The sequence below is a fragment of the Trichechus manatus genome, unplaced genomic scaffold (genome assembly GCF_000243295.1).
Source record: "Trichechus manatus latirostris isolate Lorelei unplaced genomic scaffold, TriManLat1.0 scaffold00090, whole genome shotgun sequence".
Lineage (NCBI taxonomy): Eukaryota > Metazoa > Chordata > Mammalia > Sirenia > Trichechidae > Trichechus > Trichechus manatus.
Window position 1 is genome coordinate 11,317,710 of NW_004444026.1, and position 14,719 is coordinate 11,332,428.

Here is a 14,719-nt window from a genome sequence, read left to right on the forward strand (position 1 = left end):
AAAAAAATATATATATATTTTGGACATAGGATCATCTCTGGGAAAATCTGGGCCTCAAGGATAATCATATCCTGTGGTCTTTCCAGAAAATCAGGGAAGATTCAAAGGGGGAAAGAAAAGTTTATGTAAAAGGCAATATGTAGCTTGAGAGATGATGAGTGGGAAAAGGAAGTAAGGTAGTTCTATCCTTCACACACACACACACACACACACACACACACATACACGCTCATGCACTATTCTCTTGTATAGCTGCTTATATGAGCACTGGATAATTTCTAGTACTAGAAGCAGAACATGCTTCGTTCTCCCATCCGTTGCCCTTCTAGTCATTTCTTAATAGCGTCAGTGTGTGCCTTTCTCCACTCCTCAATCATATTTTCTACCCACCATCAGTTGTAAGAATACAATTCCATCATTTTCAGAAAATTTTTTCACAGCCCTGCTTTGAATTTGCATCTATAAATTTACTCCAGTTTCACTGGTTTTGACTTTATTCACCTTCGCAGTTATTGGACGGCCTTTGAGTGCTGAGCAGGTTCATCTGTATCTATAAGGAAACAGCCTTTTCAGTAACTCCACATGAAGTCTTGGACAGTCAAGGTTCAGCTTTATATTGATTATAGTTGAAAACTGAGGATTATATCTTTTTGAATTATTCCACTGCAAGTCACAAAAACAAATAAGTCACTTTATCTGAAACAAGATAAAAGCTTATTTTTGAAGTGCCTTCATGATGTTAGGAATCCACCTTCCTTATATCTTCCAGCTCCATCATATGTATGACCTCCACTCCCAAGTGTTTCTCTTGGTCTATGAGAGCTTCTCTAGCTCTAGCCATTACATTCCAGACAGCAAAAAATACAAAGAGCTGAGAATCGGACATATCCTGTTAAACTCACTAAAGAATTTGCACTTAAGATTCTGCTTTCCTTCTCATTGGCCAGAAATTAGGCAACCGGCCAGAATAAGGTGTACTGGAATTTGGGAAATGTGTTTTAGACAAGTAGCAATCTGTGTTGCAGAGAGAAATACCATTAATTAAACAATGATAGTCGTAGAACTGATTTGCATTTATGTAAAACTGTATCTTAGAGCCTAGAATTTTAATATAGCAAACTTTGACTTTTCCTCAGTGATGCCACATGCGGGAAGTTGTTCTGTCAAGGTGGGTCAAATTATGTGCCCTGGAAAGGACGCATAGTAACTTTTCTGACATGTAAAACATTCGATCCTGAAGACACCTCTCAAGAAATAGGCATGGTGGCCAATGGAACTAAATGCGGAAGCAAGAAGGTAAGTTTAAAGTGTGGTTTTTACTCAAAATATTTTTTAATGCTTCTCAGTTATTCACTAGTTGCTGTGCTTTCCAGTTATTGGGTTTGCCACGTCTTGATACAGCCGGTAGGGATTTGAATTTGTAGCACTATGAGAGAATTAAGTGGTGGAGGCCTGATAAATAATAATAAGCACCATCATTAATATTCTGGATCAAACAGGATGGCAGAGTTTGGAAATAACTGACTCATGTAGACACAATTTGAAGATGAGTTTGATTGTCATGCTGATAGCACATAGCTGCGTATGTTTTGCTTTCTTAGCTGGTAACTCACTGAATATCGCAGGATGTGGGATATCTGCACTTCAGTTGACAGGTTTGTACATCCACTGACAATAGAACAATCTCATAATCTCAGGCAAAAAAGTTACTTAGGCAGCATCAACACATTAGATTTGATAATAAGGAGAACCATCTCTCATAGGACATTATAAACTCTTTGCCGTTGAGTCGATTCCGACTCATAGTGACCCTATAAGACAGAATAGAACTGTCCCGTAGGGTTTCCAAGGAGTGGCTGGTGGATTTGAACTGCTGACCTTTTGGTTAGCAGCCAAGCTCCTAACAACTGTGCCACCAGGGCCCCTAGGGCATTATAGGTACCCTATTTATTGCATTGAGATGTCTACACCACCCAAGAGCTACCCTGATTTTGCATTGTGGTAAAGCCAATCTTGAAGATGTTATTTTACTTACTTAACTTGTTTTAGCTATTTAAATGTGCATTTATTAACTGATGAACTGAGCTTTGTTGCTCAATGTAGGCATTGCTCATAAATCATTTAGGAAGTAATTATGGAGAGTATAATTTAATTCAGTAAATATTTGTTAACTGCCTAATTGTAAAAAACAGTCTGGTAGGTTCTACAGATAAAGAAGTAAACGAGGTTGACATGGCCTCTGAGCCCATGACACCTACAAATACAAATTTAGTAAAGTTTATACTTGCTTCTGGATTTGAAATTAAAATGTTAATTATTGCTTTGAGCAGGGACTCGCAGCACTTCTCTTCTTTCCCCCTATGATTCCAGATGGATAAATCAGAATCAAGGGTAAAAAGTTTCACATTGTAGGAGAGGCACTTAATTGGATTTGCCAGTTTCCAGATACTAATTCTTTCGTGTTTTCTAGTGGTGAAGCTTTCAAAGACAAGGCATATGGCCCCCCTTTTCTATCTCTTCTGGAGCCTGGTCCCTATGACTTGGCATGAGGGTTGCACTACTTGGGCATCTATCTCCCTGAGACTTTAAGGAGAGAAGAGATGCTTGGACTAAGGAGTAGCCTGGCATTAATACCATTCTTATATTTGTTGCTTATATTTTAATTTGTGTAGTTATTACTTCTGAAATATAGAACGGATTGGAGATTTTTTTTATAGGAAGATATTTACTTAGCTTTATCAATCTTCTTGAGTTGGCTTAACTAAAAGCAACACCATGAGCTCTAGAGTCCACATCCAATTCTCTTTCCCTGTCCACACCACACAAGTACACAATAAACAAGATTGTAGGTCTTTAGAACCACTCTCCCATGATAAGTACATGCCTGATCACTCTTTACCCAGCATCTGTTAGACTCTTACTATATATGTCAACTTTCTCACCTACAGCAGAGATGATTCAATCTCAAGGCCTGCACATCTTTATTCAAGTCTTTGTTGCAAAACATTACTTTTACCAGTCACTCGATTTCCCTTTTTGCTTCACAATTGCTAATTCTCTTTATTTCTCTCTTTATTACTGTCACAGATATATCATTCATTTTTTATTTTATAATATTTCTTTTCTTAAGATCCCATCACCCTGTAATACCAGTGTACATGCTGGATCAGTTAGGATGCTTTAGGCTATAGAGGACAGAAAACCAGTAAAAATGACTTAAACAACTAGGATATTCATTATTTCACATAACCAAAAGTTCAAAGGTAGAAAAACTGTGGTCCCTGTATGACTAATGCAGTGTGACAATGACATTATCACCAAGGACCCAGCTTCCTTTTATTGTTGCCTTCTGCCTTCTCAGACTGCTGACATGTCCCCTCAGGCTGGCTCCCCTCACAGTCCAGGATTGCTGCCCCATTTCCAAGTTTTACCTACAGAAAGAGTAATGGCAGGGGCAGAAGGAAAGCTTTCCTTGCACACCTTTTATGAAGAGTGAAGAACTTCTCCCCAGAAATCACCCTCCAGCAGACTTGGCATTACCTTTTATCACCTGCCCATTCCTGAACTTATACCTGTCAAGGGAAAGGAAATTACTATGGTTGCCTGAGGTTCACTTAAATTTACCATTAAGCTAGGGAAGGCCTGGGACACTCCTGGGGCACATGAGTGACCAGTATATGAATAAAGCCAGGTATGTGTGACATACAACACTTTGTGTCATGAATGTGAAGCAATTTGAATTATTATATATTTGTATTTTCAATGTCAAAATTTTTCAAACTTATTTTTGGCAGTAAAGTATTTTATTCAAATGAAATTATATAAGGATGCCCAAATATATTAAAAAAAAAAAAAAAAGCAGAGTCGCTCTGTGTAAAGTGGGGTGTGAGATGGGCACCGAACGCCCAAGCCTGTGGCTCTCTCTTTGTGTTGCATAGAGCATAGTTTTCAGAACTGTGCTTATGCTATTCATTTATGCATGTATTCATTCATTTCTTCAATAATATTTACTAAGTATCTATTATGCAGAGCTCTGGTGGTGCAGTGATTAAAGTGCTGGGCTGCTAACCAAAAGGTCGGCGATTCGAACATACCAGCTGCTCCACAGGAGAAAGATGTGGCAGTCAGCTTCCATAAAAATTTACAGCCTTGGAAACCCTATGAGGTTGTTCTACTCTGTCCTGTAGGGTCACTATAAGTCAGAATTGACTCAATGACAATGGGTTTGGTTTTCATCTATTATTATGTGCTTAGCACTAAGTTGTTAAACTTATTAAATTTTAGTGTGCAAAAGTTGACAGCTACTCAACCAATGATAGTCACTCTGGTACTAATAAATAGAACAATAATAATATTATTTATACTTACATAAATTATAATTAATTTAAATTTCACATGATGTGATATTAATATACAGTTTTTGTAATATTTTTGTTTGAATGATCATCTGATGTTATGTGCAATGCTTAGTTCTGTGCTAAAGTATCAATCTTAAGAGTTGGACTGAAGTGGATAAAGAGAATGATCAATGAGGAATGAAGTGAAGGAAGAAAGTCTTCTTTAAAGAGGACTTTCTAGGTATTTTATTATAAAAAAAATTAGATCTCATCTTCCTTCATTCAAAAGAATTCTCTGATTTCCCTAACAAAAAGATAAGTTGATAATAACAATCTTAAATAATAATAATATATATTATATATATAATAATATATATAATAATAATATATAATTTGCAGAGGTGAAACCATTGGCTCTAATGTCAACTTTGTTTTTCATCTCACTTTCAGGTTTGCATTAATGCAGAATGTATGGATATTGAGAAAGCCTACAAATCGACCAATTGCTCATCTAAATGCAAAGGACATGCTGTACGTTTTTAGAATATGATTCCCTAAGTTTTCTGAGTCTTATGTAATTTTAGGTCAGCTGTGATGAGACTAAAGTAATATTTACAATATTAAATGATTAGAATTAAGTTTGTTACCCCTTCAGTGGTGTGGTTCAATGAGAAAGTTCTTCTAAGAATCCATTACTGAAATTCCTGTTATTGATTCGTACATTATGTAAATAGATGAAATGAGACATGGCAGGCATTATTCCTTTTCCATTCTTATGGATGAATAAGCCCTTGGGGTTGTGGTAGGTCTGGCAGGGAAACTAACAGAATCCTTGCTCCTCTAGGTGTGTGACCATGAGCTCCAGTGTCAATGTAAAGAAGGGTGGGCCCCACCCAACTGCGATGACTCCACAGTGGTCTTCCGTAGGTAACATTACACATCTAGTCTGAGAAAACTGTGCTCCTCTGCCATGTTTTTATAAGAGTTCATTGCCTCTTTCCTCTCTTCCTGAAATCCTTATCATGTAGATATTGAAAACATGATAGTATTCTTCAAAGTATCTTCAACAACTTTTTAATCATATTTTCCACATACTTACGTTTTTACTTTCCATACTAAAAGATTTCCTAAAATTTTATATTTACCTTATGTTAATTTCCCAAATTTTCTTGTTTCACAATTCTTTTCCTTTTTCATAGCCCATCCATTGCCATCAAGTCGATTCCGACTCATAGTGACCCTATAGGACAGAGTAGAACTGCCCCGTAGGGTTTCAAAGGAGTACCTGGTGGATTTGAACTGCCAACCTTTTGGTTAGCAGCCGTAGCTCTTAACCACTACACCACCAGGGTTTCCTTTCATAGTAGCCTCTACTAAATTTGCAGATATAATATCCTCAACTCTCTGAGAATATGAATTAGATAATTTTTTTTTTAGGTTCAATTCTTTTCTCCGAATTATCTGTTTCTTCTGAGTCCGATTGTTCTGTTTGCTCACCCTGCCTCTTTTATTTCATTGTGCTGGTTTTGTTGTTATCATTTTTTTGCTTTATTTATTTTTTTCCAATATCAGGATACATTGATCCTTAGTTGAATGAGGGATTAACTTACTTAAATTAGCTCACGTGGGTTTTCTTCACATATTTGTATGCTTGTTATACCTGCAGATACCTCTCCTGATGGGAAATCTGGCTGTGAGAGGTAGGAAGGCCGTTAGGGTGGGAAGCAGCCAGAGTGGGGACCCTCACCTCCAATCTCCAAGGTGAGGAGTACTTTACCTTGAACAGAGAGCTCTTTACTGCATTTTTCTTCTGAGAAAGCTGCTTTTCCTCAGGACTCTCTCCTCGACACTCCCTCTCTACGTGGTCTAGTGTGTCTGGAGTTTGCTTCTGTTCTGCTTCTGAGGCCTCTGCAAGCCCCTCTCCTTGAGAGAGCAGTTCTTGGGGTGCCTGTATGGAGTCCCTGGGTGGTGCAAATGGTTAATGTGCTTGGCTGCTAACTGAAAGGTTGGAAGTTCAGTCCACCCAAAGGCACCTTGGAAGAAAGGCCTGGCAATCTACTTCTAAAAAATCAGTAACTGAAAGCCCAGTAGAGCACAGTTCTATTCTGACACATAGGGTCACAGCAACTAGTAACCGATTTTAATTTACTTTGATTCTTCATCATTTTTTTCTGAAAGAATATTTTTTCTAGTATTATATTTCCATATGTTAGCTTATATATAATCTTTTTATAGTATCTATGGTTTTTTTTTTCCTTAATTACTTGTCATTCAAGATGGCAGGATCTATTCTGACATGCACTGTCTTGAAAATCGTTACTTGGAGGACAGGTGATGAAAATTTACATTATATTACATCAGATTTATATCTTAAGGGGATCAAGGAGGCAGCTAGAGTGGTTCATAATAAAAATAGGGAACGTTTTCTCTGAATAACTTATTCATTTGTTGAAACCATCATACAATGATTAAATTTTACCCAAGAAGTTTTCTTTTTTTATGAAACATCGTGTTGGTGAGTTTGGTTCCAGTTTCTGGGCTACTTTTGATCCAACCATCGAGGAAAGCCTCTGTTAAAAAGGAAGTGTCCTGTCAAGAGGAAGGACCCCAGGGGATGACTGTTGTTGTTAGGTGCCGTCCAGTTAATCCCAACTCATAGTGACCCTGTGTACAACAGAACAAAACACTGCTCAGTCCTGCACCATTCTCACAATCATTGCTAAGTTTGAGCCCATTGTTGCAGACACTGTGTCAATCCATCTTGTTGAGGGTCTTCCATTTTTTCACTGACCCTCTACTTTACCAAGCATGATGTCCTTCTCCAGGGACTGATCCCTTCTGATAACATGTCCAAAGTACATGAGATGAAGTAGCACCACCCTTGCTTCTAATGAGCATTCTGGCTGTATTTCTTTCAAAACATATTTGTTCATTCTTCTGGCAGTCCATGGTATATTCAGTGTTCTTCACCAACACCATAATTCAAAGACATCAATTCTTTTTTGGGCTTCCCTATTCACTGGCCAGCTTTCACATGCATATGAAGCGAATGAAAACACCATGGCTTGGGTCAGGTGCACGTTAGTCCTTAAAGTGACATCTTTGCCTTTTTTTTTTTTTAAGTGACATAATAGCTTTCACAAAAGCAGGGGTTATAAATCTAAATTTGAATGGGAAAAATTGATGTCTATTTTCATTAAATTCGAACTGAAATTTATTTTTTTCGACTATGGGAACATAAGGCAACAAACTTCAGTAGTATTAGCAATGCCTGTGACTTCATCACCAATAGAAATTACAAATATTTTTATATCACATAACAGTTGTTGCGTATATCTTCAAATATCATACATGCTTATCACTAGTTTGAAACTATGCAGTTATTAATCCACTGCTGGATCTGATTATTTAAAGGCTTAATAAAAAAGCATGTATTTTACTGTATCACAAAATGCTTAATATTTTGATAGTTGTGTTCCGATATAGTTACTAAAACCAAACCAAAAACAAACCCATTGCTGTCTAATTGATTCTGACTTATAGCAACCCTATAGGACAGAGAAGAACCGCCCGTAGGGTTCCAAGGCTGTAAATCTTTCCTGAAGCTGACTGCCACATCTTTCTCCTGAAGAGCAGCAGGTGGGTTCCAACCACCAGCCTTTCGGTTGGCAGCCCAGTGCTTAACCACTGCGTCACCAAGGCTTCTTCCAATACAGTTAGCTTCCTTTTTAATCCCATCCATTTAATTAATGGATTTAGAAACATTCAAACTAGACCATAAAACAAACCTTGATACACTAAATGGATTGAATAATACAAAATATGTTCTCTACCCACAGTGGCATGAGATTAGAAATCAATTACAGAAAGATCAGGAACAAGACAAGGATTCTGTTTTCACCACTACTATTCAACATTAAGACAAATTAGATTAATGTTAAAAACCCTGGTGGCGCAACAGTTAAATGCCTGGCTGCTAACTGAAAGTTGGAGGTTTGAACCCATCCAGCAGCTCCACAGGAGAAAGATCTAGAGTTCTGCTCCTGAGATTATAACTTAGAAAGCGCTATGGAGCCGTTCTACTTTGTCACATGGGGTCACTATGAGTCAAAATCGACTTGATGGCACCTAACAATACAATAGCATGTGGGGAGGGGGGAGGGTGTTGTTGCTTTTTTTCATAGGTTTATTTCCCTAAACAATATATGTTGCTTTTTTCCTGTTTTTGAACTTTATGCCAAAGGAGTTATTTAGTATGCACCAGTGGGTCACATGACTTTTCTTCCTCACCATAATATAAAACAAACATTAGAAGAGCACCAAATTGTGTCTCTATCAATTCTCTTACTTGCACCTCAGCTACTTTTTTTCTGCGATCAGGAATATAACGTCAAGCCTTCAGGTTTTTTCTCTCTGTTTCTTCCAATGGTGCATTTTAAAAATGTTTCAATCCTGCTCTACCATCCTCCTCCCTCCATATGTTCTTCCCATGGCCAAACCCTGGATTTTCCGATTATTGCAAACATCATCTCTTCTAAGGATTCTCAGCAGTATAATGCTTTATGCATCTCATATTAAATGCTGCATATTTATTTTCTCATGCAATAATCATGATCAAAATAAATTTTCATCCATTTGTAATGAGAGCTCTTCCACAGAATGCATGCTCATTGAGGGAAGGGTTAATGGAATGTGTGCTAAATAAAGAAATAATGATTACTGTGATGGATAGCTGTAAGTTTCTCATAGCCCTGACTAGGCCTCTGTCCTCTTTGCTGCAGACTTCTCCATTGTGGTTGGGGTGCTGTTCCCATTGGCAGTCATATTTGTGGTGGTTGCTATAGTAATCCGGCACCAAAGCACCAGAAGAAAGCAGAAGAAAGTTCCGAGGTAAGCCTTTATCTTGCTTCAGGGACTTTTTTGGCCCCTATTTAACTTTAACTTGGAGAGTATGACCCAACTTCTCAAATTTCATTTTGGTTCACTTCAAACGTTCAGAAACATGTGCAGATGCTTTTTTTCTTGAACCAGAGGCTGGGAATCCATTTTACTAGGAAATCCTTTGCAGCAAGATACATGTCATTTTCCTTCTGTTAGTCACTATATTTATAATTAATAATTCCCATTAATTAAAAATATTTACATATTATAAGAATATAATATTTAACATTTATTGATCACTAAGTATATGACAAGCACTATGCTAAGTCCTTTTACATCAATTATCTCATTTAGTTTTCACAGCAACTTCATGAGGTAGTTATTATTTCTATTTTTACAGATAAAAATGTGTTATATTTTACAGATAAAAAGGTGTCATGTTTATATATAAGTATAAATATACATTTAATCCTTACAACAATCTTGCAAGGTAAGGTACTTTACATTTTTCCTGATGTGGAAATAGAAGCTTAATGTAGTTGACTAGTTTAAAGTCTTACAATGTACATGATGGTAACTTGATTTGCACCTAGACAAGTTCATCTTAGGAGTGTGGTCTTGACACTACAGTATCTCTCTAGCATTTTTTAAAACTGATTTATTCACCCACAATTGGTTTTTAAATAAATATTGAATGAATAAAAGTAATTAATTATATGATATCATTTAGTAAAAATTGGATATTTCGTAAAAAATGGATACCATCATTATTAAGAATCAGGGCTCTGAACAGAATCAAAAAGAAAATCATTGGTGGTAATTATAAACTATAAGACAAGAAGGCAGCTAATAGAGAACTGTAAGTGGAATAATGCCATAGGGAGAAGATAAAAACCCAGTTGTTAACCAAGGATGACACAATGGGCAAAGGAAGATGATACATTTCGACTGTTTCCCCATCATGCTGAAGTACTGTTAAGTCAATTCACATGAAATGTTTTCACTCACAGGCCACTGTCCAACACTGGAGCCAGACCACACAAACAGAAGAGGAAACCCCAGATGCCAAAAGCTGTTCAACCCCAGGAGGTGGACTCTAATTTCTACTGTTGGTCGTGGGCCCAAGTTTGTGATTCTGTCATTCTTTTACCCTGACTACCTATCTATCATTTCTATCCTGCAGTGTTTTACAAATCCATACCAGCGTTTACTGTATAGCAAGGACTGTAGGCTCTGTAACTGCAAAGTTACAGGCCGTCCTCCTTTGCCCTTTGTTAAATGCAAAAGAGAGCACATCTTAAACCTGAGGCTACTTTGCTGGAGTTCATGAAACGCAAAGTGAATAGAGAGCACAAGAAGAAGCAGAAGCCGGAAGTCCCTCTCTGACTCTAGGTTGAGTCCTTACTTGTTTTGCCATTTCCATAGAGCAACAACAATGTATATATTAACCTTTAATTCTCTGGTTGTGTCCTGTAAGTTTAGAGACTTTAGCTAAAGTTGGTTAATGATAACACAGTGGGTAATGATGTTTTTGATGGAAACTTACCATTCCTTGATAATTCTTGGTAAATACACCCCAAAATGCAGCAGCTGGGTCATGGGGATTTCCAGCCTGGTCTTTAGGGTTCACCTTAGGTCTGAGCATCCTTGCCTTAAAAGTACTGCTTATTTGGAAGCTATACTTAGAAAGTTATGTTTTCATTTAAAAACATTGTTTCCTTTTTAGATGAGCCAGATGAAGCTCCACATGTCTGACCTGCCAGGAGAAGGCAATGAGCCTGCAGCTTCTTTTGTGAGTGTAGCAATTTCTCTGAAAACATTACCCTAGTCCAACCTCTAGGAAATGTTAGTGATAAACAAAGTCCTCCATGCCCAGTTATTTCTTCAGAAGAATGTTGAAATCTGTGTGAATATTAATATAACATATAGGTTCTTCAGCAAAACTTTTTGAAAATATAAAATGTGAGAATGTATGCCTCTGTTTTATACTCCTAAGTTCCCCAAAATCTCAGTTCCCAGCCAGGAAGCCAAGAACTCATCATAAGTAGAAAACTACTTATCTGCTCCATAGCTACCATCATGTGTCCATTGTGATTGGAATTATTTCTGAATTGTATGTGTGCAGCTAAATTAAAGCAATCAAATTTCCAGGTTTAGAATATGTTCATAGATAGGTTCATAAGTTCTCTATTTCTGAAAATGATTTAGTCTTTTTCATTACACACCTGTTTTCAAGGCCCTGTCCTTAATTAAGAATCTTTACCTTCTTATTAGCTACTTACAAAGCCGAATTTTCCACCACCGCCAATTCCTACATCTGTATCATCTTCCTCTTTCCTTGTAAGTATCAGATGGTCACTGAGTGATTTTTTTTTTTTTAATGTCTCTTTTCCACATATGCGTACCCAGTGAGAATGGTGTCTCTAAATCCATGGGTTCTTTATCAGGATATGTGCTCCCTGGGCTAACCTGAGATATTATAGCACATTTGTCTTAGGGATATCTGAGAAAATTAGGCCTGTTTACTGTCTATTCATTATTGTGGGTATTAATCCTTTATTATGAAGAATGATACTACTGTTAAATAATTGCTAAGAAATGATAAATAGTTCTGCTGTATGATCCTTTAAAGGATCATGTCTAAATGATTATTTTGGGAGATTTTAGGTTTTACTATATAAATGATACTTTTCTTTCTTATTATCATAGAATAAATCCTATTGTTAGTTACCGTTACCTGTAGGAGGTAGGGAATAAAAATTAGACCATATATAGGCAAACCTGGAATAAAAGGTAGGCACTTACGAAGTAAAAACTAGAATTCATTCTCTTACCAAGTAATTACTGAGTATGTTTGCTTGTGTTTGGTTGGTACTCTGTTCTGAGTAAATGAGAAAGAGCTAAGACTTAAGTTCCTTTATTTTTTTCAAGAAATTTTTACATTTTCTGTGTGATAGCCACCCATATACACACAGAGCACTTAATTCCTCAGTTATTATTTGTGCCAAAATGAGCGCCCTAACAATAAGAAAATGTTGAGGGTTAAATTATTGGAGTTAGAACGGTTAAAGTGGGAAGTTCCACTAATTAAGTAGTTGGAATCTGAACGGGACTTTGAAGGTTGAGTAGAATTTAAATGGGTGAGGAGGGGGTGAGGAATGATTTCAGATAAGGAAATAAGTATAAACTAGTATGGTAAAAGCTTAACATTTCTAATGACCTAGCCTTATTTTTATCCTTAATATAGTGTAAAGACACAAAAGTATTTCCCTCTTCTGTTTTCAAGGATAAGCCAATATCTACATCTAAGATAAGAGATCCATAGCTAAACCATTCAAACCTTGTAGCACTCTTAGTATCAAGGAGAGAAGTTCCAACCATGCCTTCTAAAAGAAGTTCACCAAGAACAGTATATTATTCTGTGGTGGGTGCTGACATGAATGTCTTTATTCTGAGTTTGACCAATAACCAAAAGGAGTAAAATGGAAGGGTCTTAGCGAGACAGCTCTGATGAGCCAAGTATTCTTCATTTTCTCAGAAATTTTCCCAGTGGGATGGTGGGAATGAAGGAGATCTCCCACAGCATAATCATCTAGTATCTCTTAATTCAACTACTGTTCCCCACTCTCTCTATTTTGTTCTAATTAGTTAGGTGATATTTTAATCCCAGTGTGATGTATTTCTCACCTTTTTCCCTACCTTTTCATGCTTCCACCCCTTCACAGTTGATATATGAAGTAACTGTGTAATAGGATGTATGACTACAAGGAATTAATTTTAATTTCTAATACTTTATAATTATTTAATATAAAATATCTAAATTATTTAAAGAAGTTGATAATTTAAGAGTTTGTTTATTTGTCTGTTTAGGGCTCAAATCCAAAAGTCTGAAGCAACAGCTAAGCAAGAATTGATGAATAAATGATCAAATTAGAAGTCTGAACAATCTAGTTTGAAGAGAAATATACTTACTTTCTTACTACTACTTGCTTTTGATGCCCAAGGAGTTAACATTTCTTGATTCATGTTATATTTTGAAGAGATTGGAAAAAAATTTTCAGGAGAGACATACTCTTGAGAAACTGTCTATGAATATAAGATATCTATTCTCCATACTCTTGGGCAAGAACATGACTTTGAAGAAGCAGCTATGAAGCTGAAACCTCTAATTCACTAATTTTCCACTCCAATCTTTTTTTTTTGTTTTACTGTGATGCTGACAAATATTTTCTCAAATATTTTGAACACTTTGATTTTCTCATTTTGGTAGAAATTAATCAACTCTGTAATGAAAAACAAACCAAAAAAAAGCACAGGAAACTAGATGAAGTAGGAGAAATATTGTACATCTATCATTGAATGAATAGCAGCATCTTGATTGTTTTAACACTAACTTATCGAACTAGAACCTTCAGTTTGGAAGAAAATGATGTAAGCATTATCTGTTTTATATAAAATGTCTCCTCACATTCTCTTGTAATAATGTCCTTATTAACTAAAAAAATGTTCTATCATAGATATTTACACAACTCAATTACTGGCAAGGTTAGAGTGAACTTCTTTTCTATATAAAGAAAATTTTATTTAAATAAATATTACAAAAGAGAGGTTGCAAACTGCTGACCTGCAGGTCATGTCTGGACTGCAGATGTATTTCATTTGGCCTAAATGATGTTGGCCACATAGTCTTTTTAGATGTTTTGAATTTATTGCCAATATTTAAAAATTGGGAGTTCTTGCATAAACTTTCAGATTCCCAGCTTTTTAAAAGTAATTAGATAGTCTGTCAACACTGCAACCACATTGTCTAATAGCAACAATCAGCTTAGCTGAGCGGTGGTGGAGCAAGCTCTGTTGGTTGCCTGCCAGATAATCGCCTTCTTCCTTGCTTTTCAGAACTCTTATTATGCTCAGGTATAAATCCTTTTTACTCTAAGATAATCATAATAATCTCATTTCCCTTACCAGTTGTTGATTTGGAAGTAAGCATAATACCTCTTTTTTTGTCAGTGAAATAAGAGAGGAGGTATGTTGGAGAATTTCTGGAAAAGATTCCCTTGTCCTTTCTTCTGGATGTTGGCATCTGGTAATGTTGCAGCTATATTGTGATTATGGGTATGAGGGCAAAGTTGATATAATGAATAAGATGGAGCAGAAAGATGAAAAGAATAAAATCAGGTCCTTTAATGATGTCATTGAACTGCTAGATTAATGAATGGTGGAGTCACCTCACACTTTGTTGACACTTTCTGTTTTGTGATCAATAAAGTTTCCTTATTGTTTAAGTCATTTTGAGCTGGGTTTTCTCTTACTTGTAGCTGATGAAGTAGCCGCCCCCATTATCAGGTCAAATGCTTTCCACTTCATTGTCACAGCCATATTTTTTTTTCTTTACTCAGCCTGCTTCACTCATTTATATCACTTACCTGGCCCCTACAGGCCTTTTCTCACAGCGGGGATTTGCCCACAAGAAGTTTATTTTCCCTTGTAGTGTGAAATTC

At 36.5% G+C, this 14,719-nt stretch overlaps 1 protein-coding gene across 1 annotated transcript in view; it reads left to right on the forward strand.

Annotated features, from left to right (window-relative positions):
* ADAM28 (ADAM metallopeptidase domain 28) overlaps positions 1-14,434 on the forward strand; it is a 114,931-nt gene extending 100,497 nt beyond the window's left edge. The window contains exons 16-23 of the mRNA XM_023736694.1: positions 1,137-1,296; positions 4,788-4,868; positions 5,182-5,260; positions 9,119-9,227; positions 10,229-10,307; positions 10,945-11,010; positions 11,493-11,558; positions 13,089-14,434. Of these exons, the coding sequence (XP_023592462.1) occupies positions 1,137-1,296; positions 4,788-4,868; positions 5,182-5,260; positions 9,119-9,227; positions 10,229-10,307; positions 10,945-11,010; positions 11,493-11,558; positions 13,089-13,109 (661 nt within the window). The 3' untranslated portion in view covers positions 13,110-14,434. The remainder of the gene's footprint in view (positions 1-1,136; positions 1,297-4,787; positions 4,869-5,181; positions 5,261-9,118; positions 9,228-10,228; positions 10,308-10,944; positions 11,011-11,492; positions 11,559-13,088) is intronic.
* Positions 14,435-14,719: the final 285 nt, after the last annotated feature.